Genomic DNA, 20,187 nt, shown 5'->3' with positions numbered 1-20,187 from the left:
AACGTAATCCAAGAGCACAAGACAAAGAAACATGAGGGCATTAAATAGGGAAGACAAACGAAGGATAACGACACAGGGCAGGTGAGGGTAATCAAACACGGCCGGGAAACAATACAGGAAATGAGAGGGGCGGGGCCAATGACGAGAGACTGAAGAGAACGCATATTATTGTCAAAAGGACAATAATATGTTTCTCTCCACACATAACCAAAGGCTTTGACATGGCTCTGCCACAGGACCAAGAAAAACATGACTAATAGAGGCAGACCCATGACACCACTTCCTACCGTAGGGAGGAGTTTAGTGGAGACACCAGCATGGTCTCGCCGGCAGGGGAGAACTCATGGGAGGAATGTGCGGACTGAAGGTAGAATCTATACAAGTACGGGGCCAGGAACCATCCAACCAGCAATGGAATGGCTGGGGTCGGGCCCGATGTGATCTCGATCTCCCTGGGCTTGTCCCATTAGGGATGGGACTGTGGTCTCCTCCTCTACATCTTCTCCCGGGGACCGCCTGGGTAGGGGGCGCTGGAGCTGGGTTTGGTGTCGAAGAGGGCCGGGGCTGCTGGGGAGCAGACGCCACACGGGACCTCGACGGCCGGGTCGTGGCGGGCAATCCCCAGGGGTAGGTCTGCTTTTTCACTGCCGAGAACTCTCGACAGTATCACCGTTTGCATACTGTTTTTGCACTATTTGCCTGGCCGGGGGGGCTGCTTTAGAATTTTAAAGTTTTACTTAATTAATATTGCATATAGGAATTTATAGTCTGTTATATTTGACCTGTGCTTCTCTCTCCTTTATCTTACATGTGTGCTCTCACTGTGCGTGTGTGTGTGTGTGCGTACTTGTCTGTGTACGTGTGTGTGTGTGTGTGTGTCTATGTCTATGTGTGTTAGTACGTGTGCATATTGTGTGTGTGGAGTGTTTTGTATGTGGGTATGTCTGTCTTCTGTGTTTTCAACTTTTTCTTGTTTTTGCAGGTACAATTTTAATTGTTTTGCTTATAGTCAATATGTCTTATGTACAGCTGCTTTGTAACAATGAAAATTGTAAAAAGCGCTATATAAATAAAGTTGAGTTGAGTATCACCAAACAGCCCCCCCTTGCGAGTTGGCGCGTCGAGAAAGCGAACTTCCTCAGCGGCACACATCTGCACAGCGGAGGCAGCTTGGCCCGTGGCAGTGTAAGCCCTCAACACCAGAGATGCCGAAAGCTTCCCTGCCTCGGGCGGGAGGCAGAGTCGACCTCTCCAGGTCGAGACACCAAATTTCCACCCGCAAGCGCTGGGGAAGGCGGTGCGGTGCACTGCCGCCCAATGCCCGCGGTGGCCCGGGAAAGCATGGCTGAGATCTCGACGGCCGCCTCTTCCTGGGTTCGACCTCCCGAGGGAGGGAGCTCCAGGAATCGACGGGGTCGGACGTCAGTGGTCACCCTCCGATGCTGCCTTCGACCTCTCATATTCATCACACACCGTTTCCGAATACGTGGCTGAGGAACAAGACAGAACCGTCTCTTGGGAAATGGTTAGACGAGCGAGACGGGGCGCGAACGGTCCGCGAGCCTGTGGCTGATGGATTAGCGCTCATGATAACCCCCATATCACCCTCGCTGCTCGCCGTGGCGGAGGGCAGGGCCGAAGCCACTGCTATCACGGGACGGGAAGCAGACGAGGTGGTGGCTGGGTCCATAAGAACACAGCCACCCATGACCGCAACATCTGGATTGTCATCCACCCACAGTGCGGGCAGGATGTATCCACAAACGTTGCCTCAGCGTGCCGAAGCACTTGAGGCAGACATCGTGTCCATCCCCATCCTCTATGAGAGTGTGGCACCCATGAGTACAGCCGGACATGCCACGTTGTAGAAATTTGCTCTTTTAGAAAATAAACACCTCTGGAACTGCCGAAATGCCCAGGGGAAGTCACTGCCGAGGGACAATCCGCTGCACCACGTCGTAAGGGTCCAGCAATTTGAGTGAGTCTTGTCATCAGATGCGAAGGCTCCGAAGAACAAGAGGTGAATGAATGCAGCACGCCGTCTTCCTTTTATACCCAGATATCCGGGGCGGAGTCCGGTATGCAAATTACATTCGCCAATTTCATTGGCCTTTTCAAAACTAGTCAGAAGATGATAGGTTCTCAAGTCAAACCCCATCTGTCGGTTTGACACAACGTCTCGTTCCCTCCATCAGGGAACAGAGGTTACATCCGTATCCAAGACGTTTTCCTCACACTGTATTTCCCATTGTTATCTGGTAACATGGAGTGTTGCTTTGGTGTTCTGTCGAGAGACAGACAGAAATGGAACTGCTGGTCAGTTTTCCAAACAACGCAAGATGACGACAAACCTGGGCTTTCTTCGGAGGACAAAGCTTTTCTGGAAATCATGGACCGTGATGTCTGCCAAGATTCTGCAAATAGCTGGGTCGCACCATTACCCTTTAGCTCTCCAAGGGCTCGATTGCCAAATAACAGAGATCAGGCTATGAAATGCCTCACATCACTGCGCAGAACTCTAGAGAAAAAACCTGAGATGAAAGGTCAGTTCATTGAATTAATGCAAAAACTTTTCGACAATGACCACATTGAAAAAGCTCCGCCCATAGATGAAGAAAGAGAGTTGGTATTTTCCCATGTTTGGTGTGTACCACCCCCAAAAACCTGATCAAATCAGGCTTGTGTTTGACTTGAGTGCAGAATTTGAAGGCACGTAACTTAACAAGGTATTACTCAGTGGGCCTGATTTAAACAATACACTCCTTGGGGTTCTCATGAGGTTCTGCAAAGAGAGCATTGCAGTGACAGCGGATGTGCAGCAGATGTTTTATTGTATTGATGTACGCGAAGACCACAGAGATTACTTACGGTTTCTGTGGTATGAAGACAACAATCTAGACAAAAACTGAGTACAGGATGAAAGTCCATGTATTTGGAAACAGTCCTTCACCGGCTGTGGCAATTTACTGCATGCAATGCGCTGCTGTGCAGGGAGAAAACGATCATGGCTTTGAGGCGAAGCACTTTGTAGTGAGAAATTTTTACGTTGATGACAGACTGACTTCAGTTTCCACTCCTGAGGAAGCCATTGATCTCTTTAGAAACACAAAAAAGATGCTTGCAGAGTCAAATCTTAGATGACACAAAATCACATCCAACAGCAAAACCGTTATGGAAGCATTTCCCAAAGAGGATCATGCCAAAGACTTGAAGGACTTAGACCTAGGCGTTGATGATTTGCCTGTCCAACAGAGCCGGGGTCTCTCTTGGAACCTGGAGACTGATAGTTTTAACTTTCAAGTGAATCAAGAAGAGAAGCCATTTACGAAAAGGGGTTTTTTATCCACAGTGAATAGCCTATACGACCCACTAGGATTTATGGCTCCGGTTGTAGTACAAGGAAAGGCCTTGATCAGAGACCTGTCATCTGAAAAAAAAGTGACTGGGACACACCTCTTTCTACTGAAAGACAAGCAGAGTGGAATGAATGGAAATGTTCTCTAAAGACATTAGAACATTTGCAGATTAAAAGACCTTATATGTTTCTGTTCCGAGATTGATGAGGAAATAGACTTAGTCAGGTTCTTCTCGGACAGCAGGATAGTCTTAGGGTATATCCATAATGTCACCAAGAGATTTTATGTATATGTGGCAAATAGAGTAGCTTGGATAAGGAAGTCGACACATCCTGACCAGTGGTGTTATGTGAATACCAACAACAACCCAGCGGACCTTGCCACCAGAGCTGTATCGGCAGAATGTTTGCAGTACACATGTTGGTTTTCTGGACCACAATTCCTACTCCAAAGCAATGCCCAAGAATTGACTGAGACAATTGAATTGGTGGAACCTGATGCTGAAATTCGACCTGAAATTTCAGTCCTAGCAACAAAGATTTCTGCAGCTCAGCTAAGCTCTCATAGATTTGAGAGATTCTCTAACTGGAAGACTCTCTGTAAATCAGTAGCTCGACTAATCCATATTGCCAGATCCTGTTGTGGTAAAACAGATGAGACTCATTGCAAAGGTTGGCATTACTGCAACAAACCTTGTACCACAAGTGAGTTGACACAAGCCAAGAATTCAATCATACGCTGTGTGCAACACGAAACATTTAGTGAAGAGTTTGAGTGCCTGGAAACTGGAGTAGTCCTTCAAAAACGGAGCCTCCTCAAAAAATGTAATCCGGTAATTGATGATGATTTGCTGAGAGTTGGAGGTCGCATATCTTCATCAGACCTGTCTCAAGGAGAAAAGTATCCTATCATTATCCCGCAGAAACATTATATTGCCACCCTCCTGGTAAGACACTATCAACTCAACTTTATTTATATAGCGCTTTTACAATTTTCATTGTTACAAAGCAGCTGTACATAAGACATATTGGCTATAAGCAAACCAATTAAAGTTGTACCTGCAAAAACAAGAAAAAGGTGAAAACAAAGAAGACAGACATACCCACATACAAAACACTCCACACACACAATATGCACACGTACTAACACACAGACACACACACGGACGCGCACGCACACACACACATACACAGACAAGTACGCGCACACACAAATACACTCACTCACACACACACACGCACAGTGAGAGCACACATTTAAGATAAAGGAGAGAGAAGCACAGGTCAAATATAACAGACTATAAATTTCTATATGCAATATTAATTAAGTAAAACTTTAACATTCTAAAGCAGCCCCCCGGCCAGGCAGACGCAAAACAGTATGCAAACGGTGGCGAGGAACCCAAAACTCTAATCGAGAAAAAAAACCTCAGGAGAACCCAGGCCCAACCAGGGGATTCCAGTTCCCCTCTGGCAAAAGCTGCTGCCTCTGCACAAGCTCCAGAGAGCTTGCACAAGGCTAAATAAAATAAATAAACTTACTAATAAGGTAAATTATAGTTTAAGATTATCATTAATAATCTAATAGCATTTGAAATTTTGTGGTGAGGACGTGTCAGGTGACCACGTCCTTCTTTATCCAGCTCTATCATCTCAGCTCTTGTCAGGTCTCCGCTCTACCATCAGGTCAGGCCATGAACTGCATCCTGCTCGCTGTGGTAACCTTGGAACAATGAGACAAGACTGGCTGAGAGTAGAGTACTGTTCTGCACTCTTTGATGCAACAAGCACATCAGTTGTGTTGTTGGTTCCGGTTGATCTAACTAGTGCAGCCTAAACCCTCAGAAGATTTATAATATGGAAGTCTAGTGTATGCAAGATTAAAAAGATGCGTCTTTAGTGTTGTGTATTTCGGGGAAACTATGAGTTTAACCACAGTAACATACGTATAATTAATTGTGATTAACCATTCATTATTTTATACACTTTACCTGATGCAGCAGAGCTAATAACAGCGACAAACTAAATACACTCGTCCCGCGAGTGATCAGCAGATCGTATATCAACTCGAAGACATATTACTTTCCTGGCCTTGGAAAAACAATATTCTTACTTTAGTACAGTACCACTTCAGAAATCTTAATGAAATCAAGCAGTTTAAGTGACCTTGATATGTGATAAGTAAACACAGAAACAATTCGAGCGTGGATACACATGCGGTTTATTTATCTACACTACGGGGGAACTAAAACCAACTACTAACAAAGACCAAACATTAACAAACAAACATAAAAACATAAAACAGTAGAGAATGAAAGAAATAGATAAAGCAAAGAAAATGGCATTATTAAATCAGCTATTCACATCTGCACGAACCATCAAGGACAAATCTCCTTATTTAAAAGGGGCAAAGCTTATACGCAACTGGTTAGCAATAGTTCAGATACTTGCATTGGCTTCTTTGTTTCTTGGGACACGTGCTGGTGCGCATATCAAAGGGTCCTGATGTGTTCAGAGCAGGCCGTGAGTCCGTTGATTTAGCTGAAGCAAAACTGCCGTTAGAAGCTGTCTCCGAGGAGAGGCAGGTCTGAAGAGGTTGACAGACCCAGCGAGCGAATGCGCACGAGCGCGAACGCAAACAAGCGAACGAACATACACAAAATAGCAAGCTTTCCTGCGTGTTCAGATGTTTTAACACAGAGGGCGTCACGACGCCCCTCCAAGGTGGGCGATCCAATGTGATGAGATAGTTTTGGGCGCGAAAACATGTTTCTTTGTCCGGCACACTCACTCATTTGCATTTATGATCGCCTGGTAGTTTGGAGCAGGAATAGACTTAGAATAGAATAAAATGAGTTTGGTATAAAATACATTACTGTGCTATACACCATAATCTAAGACATGAAAAGGGAAACACGTAGATATGAAATATGAAGGGGTTACGATTACATTGACCTGTAGTTTGGACAAGAATGTAAATATACACAGAATACCACTAAGCACATATGCCTTTGAGGTTATAGGTGAAGGAGAATAACATAGAGACAAGCATACAATGTGGAGATTCATGTGTATACACTTTAAACCAGTCTCTTGTGGCTAAGGAAAGAGAAAGAGACTTTTTTTGGAAGAATTTGAGGCTCTCAGTCCCTGGGGGCCACATGGCTTTTCTCACTTTGGTGAACAGTCATGTCCTCCCCCAAGAACCTCCTTTGTAGTCTAGGAGAGAGTATCCAAATCTGTCCTGGTTTAGATGAAGGTGTTGAGAATAGGACATTTGGCCAGACTTGTTGGTGCCTGGTCGTAATCCTGCTGAGAGGTTACTGTGTTTTACGATCACAGATGGTCAACTTTGATCCGACCATACCCTACATATCCCCCCTTTCGGACGACGGGGTTTTTAGAAGCTTAGACGGCCGATGGTTGTCTGGATCGTAATGGTCGAGGTGACAGGTGGGTCTTACTGATCCTCAGTGCTGTGGCGCACTGGCAGTAGGTCAATCTCGAGGAGGTTAGGTTCGGGCTCAGCTTGCGTGCCTCTCTTCTCGCGACTCCGTTTGAATGCCCGAGGAAACGCCGCCGTACACTTGTTCACTGACTCCTGCATTCCGTTGACCCTTCTGTAAAGGCCGAAGGACAAGCCAAGAATAAGGGCATACCCTAATGTGGTGGTTAGGCACAGTGCAGTGTCCGCGGCGGTCCAGGACCGGACCACAGGGGAGTTGGCGAGAGCAGACATCTGATCCAGAGTCTGTAAGGCCTCGATAATAGGTAGGTTCAGTAGAAATGCCATCTCGCCTTGCTCGGGGGCTATGTGCAGAGGGATCACACTACCCAGAGAGTATGCAAGATGGGCTTGAAGGGGGTTGGTTGGCCCTAAGTTGGCAGAAGTTTCTTGGACAACAGATGGGAGGTTGTCTCACGTAGTTGTTATGACATGAAATCTTGTCATCCACATCACATTCCTCTTGTGAATCTTGCCGGGTGCAGCATGCTCTCTGGCGTTCACGTTTTCTGCAGTGATTACAGAGCAAAAGCAGGTGTCATGCTCCAGTGTCTTTCATTGAAGTACTGGTGAGCGGTGTAGGGTGTGACAAGGTTGAAGTCTCTTGGCTGGCACTTTGGATGTTGTGGTGGTATTGTCTGAGCTTAGGCCATCAGATCAAAAAGAGACACACACGTCGGTTGGTTTGAGGTCCCTTTGATGGTGGTGGACACAAGGGGGCTGTTCCCGTCCCAGTTTACATGTTAACAGACACATACTTCTCCAGCGTACTGCTTGTTGTTCAGTTGGTTCCTTACACTTGGCCGGCTGAGACTGTTTCAGAGAATGGAGTTGGCTTGTATGCTTGTTGGTTTCCAAACCCTCTGTGACTGATGTCGGTCCTGGTGTGGGCGTTTCTGTCTGAGCTGGTTATCAGTAGCCGTCTGAACCTGGAGAACATGTGGAGGTGTGCTGTGATGCAGTGGTCTGTCTCGTGGGATGCTGGGTGGTACTCTACCCGCTTGGTGAACTTGCGTGTGATTGTAAAAAGTCATAGTTGCCTTTTGTTGACCTGGGCATAGGTCACACACAATCTTTCTTGATGTTCTACCCTGGGTAGGTGGCTGTTTTGCGTCATAGTGAGGGTGTGAAGTTTGCTGGTTGGAGCTAGAATCAACTCAACATCTACTGATGTGCTCTGTCGCTGCATGCCAGGGCAGTGCGCCACTTCTTTGTGTGTTAGTGGCTTTGGTGTCTGGCCCATGGTGCGTCGTAGGCATACATCAGCATGACCCCCCTTTGTTCCTGGAAAGTTGCACGCCGTGGCGCTGTGTTGTTACAGGAACAGACTAGAGGATTTTGCTTATTAGACGCAGCAAGGTTGGACATCGTGAAAGGAAGGTGTTTAGCATCGCTTGTGAGCATTGGTGGTTGCTTAAGCGAAGCTGTATTTTAGGCAGAGCCAGTGTGGGTGGGTGTGATGCGGGCGGCGTGAGGTGGTAGCTGTGGCTTAGAAGCGATGCTTGGGATGGGCGGGTGGGTTTTTGGTGACCACCGGTTTCCGCAAAATGCCTCAGTTTTCACAGGTTTACTTTGAATGTTCTTTCACCTTTTCCCGCAGAGGAGCATATCGTGTTCCTTTGTGATGACACTAGGTGTCTGGAACAGGTGTTAATGCTCAACTGGCTTATGATTCGCTATGTTTCTTGCCAAGTGATAGCGTGTGAAACTTAGCTTAGCCTACGTTGAGTCTATGCAGGTAAGAAATTGTCTGATGGAGTTTTTTTTTGTGAGCTGTTGCGATTTGAAGGATTAATCCGGATAGCTGTCACTTGTGCTGTGATGTTTGGGGCCCCAGCTTGAAGTGTTGCAGTGGGACACGCTTGTCATTTTCCACAAAACACCTGCTCTGGGTGTGCAGTGCCTCACCGTTATGTTGTCGACCATGTGGCTTTGTGTGCATGGGATCTGTGGTGAGGAGGCGTTGACTATTAGAAACATCACAGGTTGGTGGCAGGTCTCTATGGTTACCTTCTGTGTTCTGATGTGAATGGAACATCGCTGGATAGCTTGTGAAGCACGGAGCAGCTCTTGTCATCTGGGTGCTCAGGCTGAGGTAAGAGCCGTGTTCAGCTGGTGCTCGGCTACCCCCCTTTCATTCTGGTCACGTTGTCGGTGTAGACCAGTGTTAAGGCAGTGTTTGGCAAGTCCAGCTTTCAGATGGAACTCCATTCAGCAAGGGTAGATCAGGCATGTGGTGAAGCGCAGGTGCCATTTGGGTGTGTACATGGCACCGTCTTGAGTGCTCATTTACATGATTGGGCAGTTCTTTTTAACAGTTCACAAACCTTGTAGGTGGTGTTCTCTGTAGCCCAGGATGCAGCTAGCTTGGGATGTAATGTCATGTGGTTCTGTGAGTGGGGCCACCTAGTTGACATTAGTTCTGCATCATTGTCTTTTGTGAAGAGCAGCTCTAGCACTTGCAGTTGATGGCAGGTGCAGGGCGTTGTCCATCTCCTTAGGGTGGTAATCCGCTGTCATGCTCTTCATGAAGGCATTGTTCAAAGTCTTTGGTAACTGTACTCACTTGTACAGTATGTCACTGCAAAAGATGACTTATTCAGTAAAAAGGGGGTGGGGCTTCCAGAGTGGGCCATGCTCCACGTATTCCACTGAGTATGTGTGGTTGAGGGCTTGGTCCCACTGTGTGTTGAGCTGAACAATGACCCCTTTTGGTGAATGCAGGTGCTAGAGTCTCATTTATTCACCAGAGTGCAAAGCTCTGGGCTGTTCTAGTCTAGTAGAAAGTTCTCGCACTTGACAGGGCCCCCCTTGGGGCTGTGAGATTCACGAGAACCAGGAAGTAGCAGTTACAGCATTGGTTATTCCATTTCAAGTTCAAAACACGGGTGTCCTAGGCCATGGCGATGGTTGACAGGCATGAGTCCAATGGAAACTGCGTGCACTTGACAGAAGAGGAAATGTCTGATGCTGGTGTTGTTGTGGAGAGCGTGGGAATAGTGCAAAGCTGATGTCTGAGATAACTGCGCCTAGTTCCTTTATGGTGCCTGCTATCATCGTGCCACTTGGTGATGTGCCTTTGGCATGTAAGGGCAGGAAACGTCTGGGTCGTTGGCTGGTTCGACCTTGAGTTCTGAGTTTTGAGAAACATGAATCACAACCAAGTAGCGCACCAGGGATGCCATTTTACTGATGGAGCAATCAGAGCTGCTGGATTTTGGACAATAGGGAGCAAACGTCTCGTTTCCAGCATCATTCACAACTGTGTTATCTGCCGCAAGTTAAGAGGAAGATTGCAGACTCAGCAGATGTCAAGTTTGCCTGCAGATAGACTATCTACTGTACCACCCTTTACTAACGTGGGCATTGATGTGTTTGGCCCATGGAGTGAAGGTACATGTCGTTCAAGAGGTTGCAGTGCAGATTCAAAGCGCTGGGCAGTGATTTTTGTGTGCCTGTCCGTCAGAGCAGTGCATTTCGAGCTGATTGAATCTATGTCTACGTCGAGTTTCATCAATGCATTATGACGATTCTTTTCCATCCGTGGCCCAGCAAAAATACTTCAATCTGATAGAGGTACGAATGGATACATGGATATTCAATCCACCCCATGCTTCACATATGGGGGGATCTTGGGAGAGACTCATTGGAGTTGCTAGATGAATTCTGTATGGTATGCTAATTCAAAAGCCCACACGCCTCACACATGAAGTTTTGTCAACTCTAATAGCCGAAGTTAACCTTTGATACCGGTGTCGACGGACCCAGATGCACCTGTGATACTCACTCCAGCATTGTTGTTGACAGAAACGAAATGCAGTTTCAGCTCCAGAAGGAGATTTTGATACAAATGATCTCCATACAAAACAATGGAAACAAGTGCAGTGTCTCGCAAATACATTCTGGAAAAGGTGGCGAAGGGACTATTTGTCAACACTGCAGAATCGAAAAAAGTGGTTTGATGAGAAACCAAATGTAAAAATTGGTGATGCTGTGCTTTTGAAAGAAAGTCAAGCACCAAGGAACAAATGGCCAGTTGGACTTGTCGTAAAAACCTTTCCAAGTGCAGATAAAATGGTTCGTAAAGTAGAAGTGAAAATTGTTGACCAAGGAACCACTAAATTCTTTCTGAGACCAATCTCAGAAATAGCTAATTTTCTCAGGAATCGTAGAGACATTTTTGAAAGACTAGATGCAAGACAAAAGTTAAATGTAAATAGATAGTGGCATAATTTCATTATACCATGCGGGGGAGTGTGCTGCTCTTAGAAATTAAAATTGTATTATTTTGCCTTTATTTCGCCCTAGACTTTTATTTTGAAGTTGCGATCTAATCTCACGGATGTGCGCATGTTCTAGAGCAGGGGTGGCGAACCCGCGGCTCTCGAGCCACATGCGGCTCTTTGACTGCCTCTTTGCGGCTCTTAAATCATCTATCCACAAGTTGCTTCTTAATCGCATTATTTGTTTTAAAATAATATTAAACCGAACTAAACTAAACAGAAATGTATACAAATTAATTTTGAAATAAAAAAATGAAATTATCTTTTTTAAATAATTATTTTTGTACTGAACGTCATGCACTACTAGCGGCTAGCCTCGTCTAGTTCGTACTGTAATTGGCAATCATCATGGCGGAGTTAGGGAAGCGTACAGCTAAACGCAAATATGTAGATGAGCACAGAACATTTCAATCTGAATGGGAGGATTTATATTTTTTTGTTGAAAGAAACGGAAATTCATTCTGCTTGATATGTCAGACTTCACTGTCGCATTTTAAGGCTTCAAATCTTGAGCGCCATTTCTCCACACTCCATCCTACCGACGGCCGGGAATTTCCCAAAGGCAGTGAACTTCGAAAGCACAAGGTAAAAACGTTGAAACGTCAGTCAGAGAAGCAAACTCAGCTCTTTCGGAAATTTACCAAACATTCAGAGACGGTCACATTAGCATCATATCAGCTGGCATGGAATATTGCGCGAGCTAAAAAGCCGTACAGTGAAGGGGACTTCATTAAAAAGTGCCTCAATGATGTTATTGATGTTTTTTGTCCCGAAAACGAACATTTGAAACATTCCGTAGCGGACCTTCAATTGTCACGACACACTGTTGAACAAAGAATATCGGACATTAATAACGCTGTTGAAACGAATGTATATTCCGATCTTCAGAAGTGCATGTATTTCAGCATTGCTGTTGATGAATCCTGCGATGTTCAGGATAAGCCACAGATGGCAATATTTGTTCGTTCTGTGTCAGAAGACTGCACGATTAAAGAAGAGCTGCTTGACATTATGCCACTGACAGACAGGACTCGTGGCATCGACCTGAAAGAGACACTGATGACAGCTGTTGAGAAAGCCAATCTACCGTTATCAAAACTAACCGCAATTGCCACGGATGGAGCGCCATCTATGGTCGGATCTAAGAATGGCCTTGTAGGGTTGTGTAAAGCTGATGAACGTTTTCCAGATTTTTGGAAGTTTCACTGTATTATTCACCAAGAACACTTGGTGTCTAAAAAACTAAACTTAGACCACGTAACGAAACCTGTGCTGGAAATTGTCAATTTTATACGCACGCATGCTCTCAATCACAGACAGTTCTGAAATCTCATTGCTGATCTTGATGAAGATCTTCCATCTGATGTGCTTCTGCACTGCGAGATGGCTTTCAAGAGGTAATGTTCTTTCCCGCTTTTTTGAGCTTTTGAATCCAGTGAAGGTGTTTCTTGCGGAGAAAGAGAAGGACTATCCTGAGCTGCATGACCCCCAGTGGATATCAGATTTGGCATTTTTGGTCGACATGCTGCATTATTTGAATGGACTAAATGTGGATCTGCAAGGGAGGTTAAAGTTGCTGCCTGACTTGGTGCAAAGTGTTTTCACATTTATCAACAAACTCAAGCTGTTCAAGACACATCTACAAAAGAGAGAGCTCACACATTTTCCCTCTTTGTTGAAGGCAAGTTAACAAGTGGCAGAGGTTGTAAAAGCGAGTGCTGAACGGTATGCAACACTCCTTGAAAATCTTGAGCAGAGTTTTGAAAACAGATTCTCTGATTTACGGCAAAAAAGACCTGAGATTACATTCCTCATCAACCCGTTCACTGCTGAAACAGACTGTTTGAAAGCCCCTTTAGTAGAAGATGAAGCAGCATCTCAGCTTGAAATGATTGAACTTTCTGAGGATGACAGACTTAAGTGTACTCTGAGGGAAGGAACCGTGGAGTTTTGGAACATGGTGCCAACTGAGAGATATCCCAATGTCAAACAGGCTGCACTCAAACTGTTGTCAATGTTTGGGTCGACTTACATCTGTGAATCACTTTTTTCCACCCTGAAACAAGTCAAATCAAAGCATCACTCTGTTCTTACTGACAGATATGTGAAAGAGTTACTGCGAGTCGCCACAACTGAATACAAGCCAAACCTAAAAAAGTATTGTGGAAATGAAAGACTGCCAGGTGTCACACTAATGTTAAAAAAGGTAGGCTTATAAAGGCTCATTTATGTAATTTTGTGTAAAAGTTCTTGTTAGACAGTTTTTTCCATATATGTGGCTCTTTGCAGTGATGAGGTATATTTTTTGGCTCATCATGCCAAACAGGTTCGCCACCCCTGTTCTAGAGCATTCAGAAAATGAGAGAGAGACGAAGATGACACAGCAAAGCTCATATATGCAATCTTTTAACAGTTTATCCTTAGAAAACATTTGACTGTAAGTAATTTGTTGTAACACGTTGTTGTGTATCTTTGATTGTAACAAGTGATTTAGCTGACTTTATGTTTTCCTATAATGTTTATTTACATGTTTCATTTTCTGTATTTGCAGTTTTACAGTAAAGATTAATCGCCAAGAAAAGTACGCCTTGGGATTTTATTCTAAATGTTCGCTATCTGTCTAGTGGATAACAGTCACGTTCCATGAGGGCAGAATAATAGCCTAATGCAATACAAAAGGCACGGTATAATAATTTTTCAGTAATATGATGTACAAAAATGTGAGTTTAAAACAAAGTTTTAGAAAAGTTTTTTAGCATTTAGATTGTGTAACCATTTCGGAATAAGATCACGCAGATTGAATGAAAAACCCGTTAATTGGGCCTAAAGCATATTGATCATAATGCTTTAAAAACCATCATGTTTATATTTACAATGTTTTTGTTGAGAAAAACAAGCACATAAATGTTCAGGTGAAAGTTTGGAGTTAGTCTGTTAACAGCGGGTTTTCCATCACTCTGGTTATATTCTCATTTTGTCAGAAACGAGTGATGGAAACGCCAAATTTCTAATTAAGAACCCTTAATTCGCAAAACAAGTTTTTACACTCGCTTGAGGTGGTTTTTCATTTTTTTCGAAAAAGGGTTAATGTGAATAATGGGAGATGGAAACCCATTTGCCGAATAAATTCCTCCAAAAAGTCACGTAACTGCACTATGAGACGGCTTAACCTGACTAACCAGAGTACTGATCTGGTTACACAGCATCAGAAATGTTGTTATGGTCATTCTTAAATGCCTGAGCAAGTTGTCAAGTATTTCTGTAATTGCCTCTTAAAACTGTCACGACTGTGTTTCCCAAACAGCAGCCCTCCACAAAAGCACTGCATTTATTGTGTTTCGTAATCGTCTGCTTGCACAAGTATTATTATATATGAAAATTATTATATTCAGTGGCTACGCTTACTTTTCTTACTTATATTTAGTGGCAGTTTATTAGGAAAGTGACGGTTGACTAGTTGGATGGAAACAGTGCTTATTCATTCGCAAATGTTTTATGTGATATTCATTTTGCGCATAAGCTAAATTCGCAACTTTGGATGGAAACCAGGCTAGTGTCTTCACAGAAACACACGGGCTTCTCTGCAGCACAGCACGAGCACGGCAGGTGCACACACGTTTTAAAGGTTGGTAAGCGATCAAGTTTTTTGAAGCGCTGTGTATTTTCGTGTTAATAGTTTTGATAAAAGTAATTTCAAGTTTAAACTGCGTTTAGAAGCAGACAATGCTATTCTCGCATCTGACCTTAAGTTTGGTGATTATGACTCTTGCATTCATCCACGATTTAGCTAAAGACAAATAGTAGGACTATTTTTTAGTTTTTGATTTACTAACAAACAAAAATTAATCGCTTAACTATATTTGTTTTCATAGCCAAATTATTTACAATTTATTATAGATGTGTGTCATCACTACACGGCTTTTACGGCATTGTTTCTGCCTTTAGTTCACACAGGGGGCTTTCCGGGACTGATCCCGTTAATGTTACTAGGACCCCTTTCCAGAATCACTTTTCGGATCTATCCGGGATGCGTTTGCGTTCACACAGAAGGCACTCTGGCAAGTTTTTGGCAATTTTCTGGGATCAGCGGGCTGTGTGAATGGGGTTTTAGAAGAACGAGTCATATAGCCTACATGTTTTTAATCCTATGAGGGTGGAAAAATGACTGGACTTTTATTTTTATGAGTGAACTATCCCTTTAACCTAAAAAGCTAAGAACGTTCTAAGTTTTATGGGATACTTCACCCAAAAATGAAAATTCTGTCATCATTTACTCACCTTCACGTTTTTCCAAATCTGTATATTTCTTTGTTCTGATTAACAAAGGGAAAGATATTTGGAAGAATGCTTATACCAAACAGATCTTGCACCCCCATTGACTCCCATAGTAGGAAAAATTACTTTATCATTTTTTTTGTTCTGTTGAACAACTTGTTCGAGTTGTTCCAAATGTGTATAAATTCCTTTGTTTGGTTGAACACAAAGAAAGATATTTGGATAAGTGCTTGTAACCAAACAGTTCTTGGACCCCATTTACTACCATAGTAGAAAAAAATGACAATGGTAGTCAAAAGATCCCCAGAACTGTTTGCTGTCCTACATTCTTCAAAATATCTTCTTTTGTGTTCAATAGAACCAAAAAAACTATAAGTACTTTTTCCTCTAACGTTGTTTTCGCTGATTCTGTTGAGTAAATAAAGTAAATATTCTGCATGAATAAAGCCAGCAAGAACTAAAACACGAACCATTTTTATAATTATATTTTTGGGCTTTTTGTCCTTTATTTAGGTCAGCGGAGGCAGACAGGAGCATGCAGGGTATGGGATCGGGACATGACCAATTATGTTTTTTATCCAACATACATGATTCCAGAGTTTACAGGATTATCACAGGTGGATGCCAATGGTAAAGTTATTGTGTTATTGTTAAAGCGATTTCTTTCATCTTTGTAACCTGGCAGCTTCCTGAGAATAAAATGTCACCTAAAAATAATTAATTTTGAGTTTCAGTCTTTTAAAATAAAATATCAATCACAACGAAATTTCAGTGTACCATGTCACATGTGTAACAGTCGAGAATTGATCAGGTGTCTGAATACTTCTGCAAGGCAATGTCTATTATACACTTACAGATTCACTCTTTTTGTTGTTCTCCTCTGTTGTTCCATTGGCAGTGGTCACTGCATAAGACTGTTGTGGACTGTGCATGGCTTTTTCATTCTTTTGCTTGGCCTTTCCTCCTTCCCCAGGCAGAGCAATTTCCCCTACTCCTAGAGCTTCATCCTTATAGGATCTCACAAACTGAGCCATGGCCTTCAGCTCTGCCTCAGACAGACTGTGGCAGTATGTGGGGTCCTGATCGTAGAAGGGCAACTGTCTCATCAGTTGCCTGTGGCGATATAATGCACCTTCAGTGCCAGCCACAGGTCGCCTGTCTTCAGGGATAAGCTCCATGTACTGCATTGCCTGAGGGAGACACAGCATTAATGAACGAACAAGTACTGTAGGTGTAATAATTCTCTTGGGTCAATATGTTAATACACTTCACACTACTTTAGCATGTCAAAGATATGTGATGTGAAATACGAATGAAAGTCTGCACAGGGACTTTTATTTTGACATAAAACTGTGCAGCTTGGACACGGCGTCTGTCAAAAATAGAATAGGTACAAATCTTTTGAGAGGCAGCACGGAGGGCCGCTTCAGTAACGTGTTGCTGCATGGCTGGTATAAACAAACTCATTGACAAGAGTGGCCACAATCAGCTCCAGTGGCCGCATCAGAACCGTAACGCGCCACGGGTACAGCGCATTGTCACATATTTCTCAACTTGGATGGCTGATTAAAGGTCTTAAAAATGTTAAAGATGTAAAGCATTTGGTGCATAAAAGAAGCTTTAAAAAATAAACCACGTCAGAGGACCGCGTAAGATTTGACGCGCTGCTCACGCGTAAAACAAATGACCTTAGAAAAGAAAGAGCTGTAGTAGAAAAAAAGTGAGTCTAATGGTGAAGAGCTACGTAAATCCTTATAGGACCTGTCACATTTAAAATCTGATCACTAGAGATCCGTCTGTCATATACATTTTTTTTTGCATGTTTATTCCCTGTACATATTTGTCTGTCTTTAATACAGGTTATCTTTCTTCAAAATAGCATTGTAGTCTTTCTCAGAAAGTTCCCCAGAAAGTTAATTGGCCATTTAGACCCTGTTTACAGTGCACTAAAAACTCTTACTAACTGCTAACTTTTACTATATTTTACTATAATAAAATCATGGTAAATTGTCCTAAGAATCTGTCCCAGTAAGAAACAGTATGAACATAAAGAAGTCTTGAGTCCCATACTATTAATGTCACGGGCACACCAGGCTCTGCACGCTCTCACTCACTTGTCCCACTCGTACTCCACGTCCAACAGTGAGTGTGGTTTCTACCTCCTCTGTAAATGTACATCCTCTTACCACTACTGCAGTGGTTCTCAACTGGGGGGGCGCAATTTTATTCAGAGAACAAAGCTAAGAAACAATTCATCATTTGGGCACTCAAGTGTATTTTATTCCTTTTCAATTACAACGTGAATAAACAAATAATAATATAAAAATCCATGTAAATCTATTCATTATTCAAATAAATGTCATTTAAAAATATTTTAAAATGATTATAATTAAAAATGTTTAAAAACACATTCCTTCTCCCTCTGTATTTTCCTTCTGAGTTGGAGGGCAGAGCTCAAAACCGCCTTTTACGTATTGCTGTCAGTGTGGGCTCGAGTCGAGTGAGATACCACTACCAGTCGAGTTGAACTAGCCCATGGTGATAAGGTAGTATGGATAAGTTCGTCATGCGTGGCAAAAGGAGTTATGGCGATGGTCTGTCATCAGTACCTCCAGCTAAAAAGTATGATGAGAGCTATCTTCAGTTTGGCTTTGCAGTGGCTGGAACAGATGCTGAACCGCTGCCCCAGTGTGTGATATGCCAGATTTGCAAGTAAATGATTGCATGAAGCCATGCAAGTTGAAGCCCCATTTAGAAACTAAGCACACATAATTTAAAGACAAAAAATTAAAGTTATCTTGCCTCACACAGCAGAAACGCACCATAAGCAAACACACGTCAGTATCAAACAAGTGTCTAGAAACATCCTACTTCATCTCGCAACGAGTTGCTAGATTAGGAAAAAACACACAATTGCCAAAACGTTATCCTACCTGTTGCTAAACACATCTGCCAAGTCATGTTTGGTGAAATTTTCGCAAACCAGATTGGTGACATCCCCCTTTCGAATGACACCGTTAGTCGCCGCATATCTGACATGGCAAATGACATTAAGTAACAGTTGCTAGGTAACATCATGCACAGCCAGTACTATGCACTGCAGCTTTATGAGACATCTGATGTTGCGGGGTTAGCACAGTAGCTTAAATTTGTCAGATATATAAAAAATTGCAACATTGTGGATGACATGCTCTTCCAGCGCACACAACTGGCGAGGCACTATTTGACATGTTGAATGGCTTTATACGGGACGCAAGCATGTCATGGGACACGTGTGTTGGCATATGCACGGACGGGGTGCGTTCCATGACGGGGAGGGTTTAGCGGCCTGGTCACTCGTGTCCAACATTTAGCCCCATTAGCCAAATGGACCCACTGTATGATTCATCATGAAGCACTTGAATCAAAGCAAATGCCTGAGTCTCTCGAATCAGTTTTGAAACAAGCAGTACAAATGGTGAATTTTATTAAAGCACGGTCATTAAATGCACGCTTGTTTTCCTTGCTTTGTCAGGAAATGGGAGGTGAACATGAGCAGCACCTATTTCACACTGAGCTGCGCTGGGTCTCCAGAGGTCGGATTTTACATCGACTCTATGAATTACATTCAGAAGGGAAGGAGTTTCTAGTTTATGCAAAGTCCAACCTTGCACGTTACTTGGACGACCCTGTCAGGCTGAGGCCCGAACCCGGGTCGTTGGCGTAGCGCTCTGATGCACTACCACAGAGCCACGGAGGAAGTGAGGAATCCAGCAAACGGACAGAGTCAAACAGGTAGAAGTAAGGTAGGTTTATTCCTCCACAAAAATGATATAATCCATAACAAATAATCCAAAGAGAACGTAAATGAGAGGTAACCCAAAAAGCAAAATAATCTACAGAAAAAACTAACAAAGGTAATCCACAAAGCAAAAAGTCCTCGGTGCAAAAAACAAAGTCACAAAGGGAAATCCAAAAGAGCTTGAGCTAGAGACAGCAAAACACATAACAATAACCAAGCGTTGAATGAGAGGACCAGAGCTTCTTAAATAGCCCAGAATAAATGGGACATAGGTGTGGGCAATTATACTAATGATGGGTCTCGCCACAGTCTAGAAATAGGACCCGATAGCGACCTCTAGTGGTAGAGATCAAAGTCCAGAGCCAACAATCCTCACAGGACCCCCTCCTCTAGGAACGGCCCCTGACGTTCCCACCAAGATGACCGGGGTTGAGAGCGTGGAATTCTCTAACCAGCTTGGGGTCAAGGATGTCTTTGGCCGGAACCCAGGAGCGCTCCTCAGGACCATAGCCCTCCCAATCCACTAGATACTGCCGAGAACCACGAACTCGGCGGGTATCCATGATACGGCGGACTGTGTAGGCGGGCTGGCCGTCAATGATTCTGGGAGGAGGAGGTCTGCCTGGTGTGAGGAACGGAGAAGACAACACAGGTTTAAGTAGAGACACGTGAAATGTGGGATTAATTTTCAGAGACCTAGGTAATTATAGCCTGTAAGTAACCGGGTTAACTTTCCTGGCGATTTTGAATGGACCGATGAACCTCTGAGATAGCTTGCGAGACTCTACCCTCAAAGGAATGTTCTTTGTGGAGAGCCACACTCTTTGGCCGGCACGTAGGGTAGGAGGTGGTCTGCGTCTGCGGTTGGCGTGCTGTTGATATAGCTGAGATGTTTTGAGGAGTTTGAGACGAGTCCTTTGCCACACCTGCTTGCAGTGTCTAACCCACCGTTGGGCGGAAGGAATATTCACATCTGCTTCTTGCTCGG

The 20,187-nt window shown here is 43.7% G+C and overlaps 1 protein-coding gene across 1 annotated transcript in view; it reads right to left on the bottom strand.

Annotated features, from left to right (window-relative positions):
- Positions 1 to 20,187, bottom strand: part of lmcd1 (LIM and cysteine-rich domains 1) — an 84,063-nt gene that overhangs the window by 6,642 nt on the left and 57,234 nt on the right. Inside the window, exon 4 of the mRNA XM_057325848.1 lies at positions 16,273 to 16,608. Coding sequence (XP_057181831.1) covers positions 16,273 to 16,608 — 336 coding nt within the window. The remainder of the gene's footprint in view (positions 1 to 16,272; positions 16,609 to 20,187) is intronic.

Source organism: Triplophysa rosa, linkage group LG25, assembly GCF_024868665.1.
Source record: "Triplophysa rosa linkage group LG25, Trosa_1v2, whole genome shotgun sequence".
NCBI lineage: Eukaryota > Metazoa > Chordata > Actinopteri > Cypriniformes > Nemacheilidae > Triplophysa > Triplophysa rosa.
This window is presented reverse-complemented; position numbering and strand designations above follow the sequence as displayed.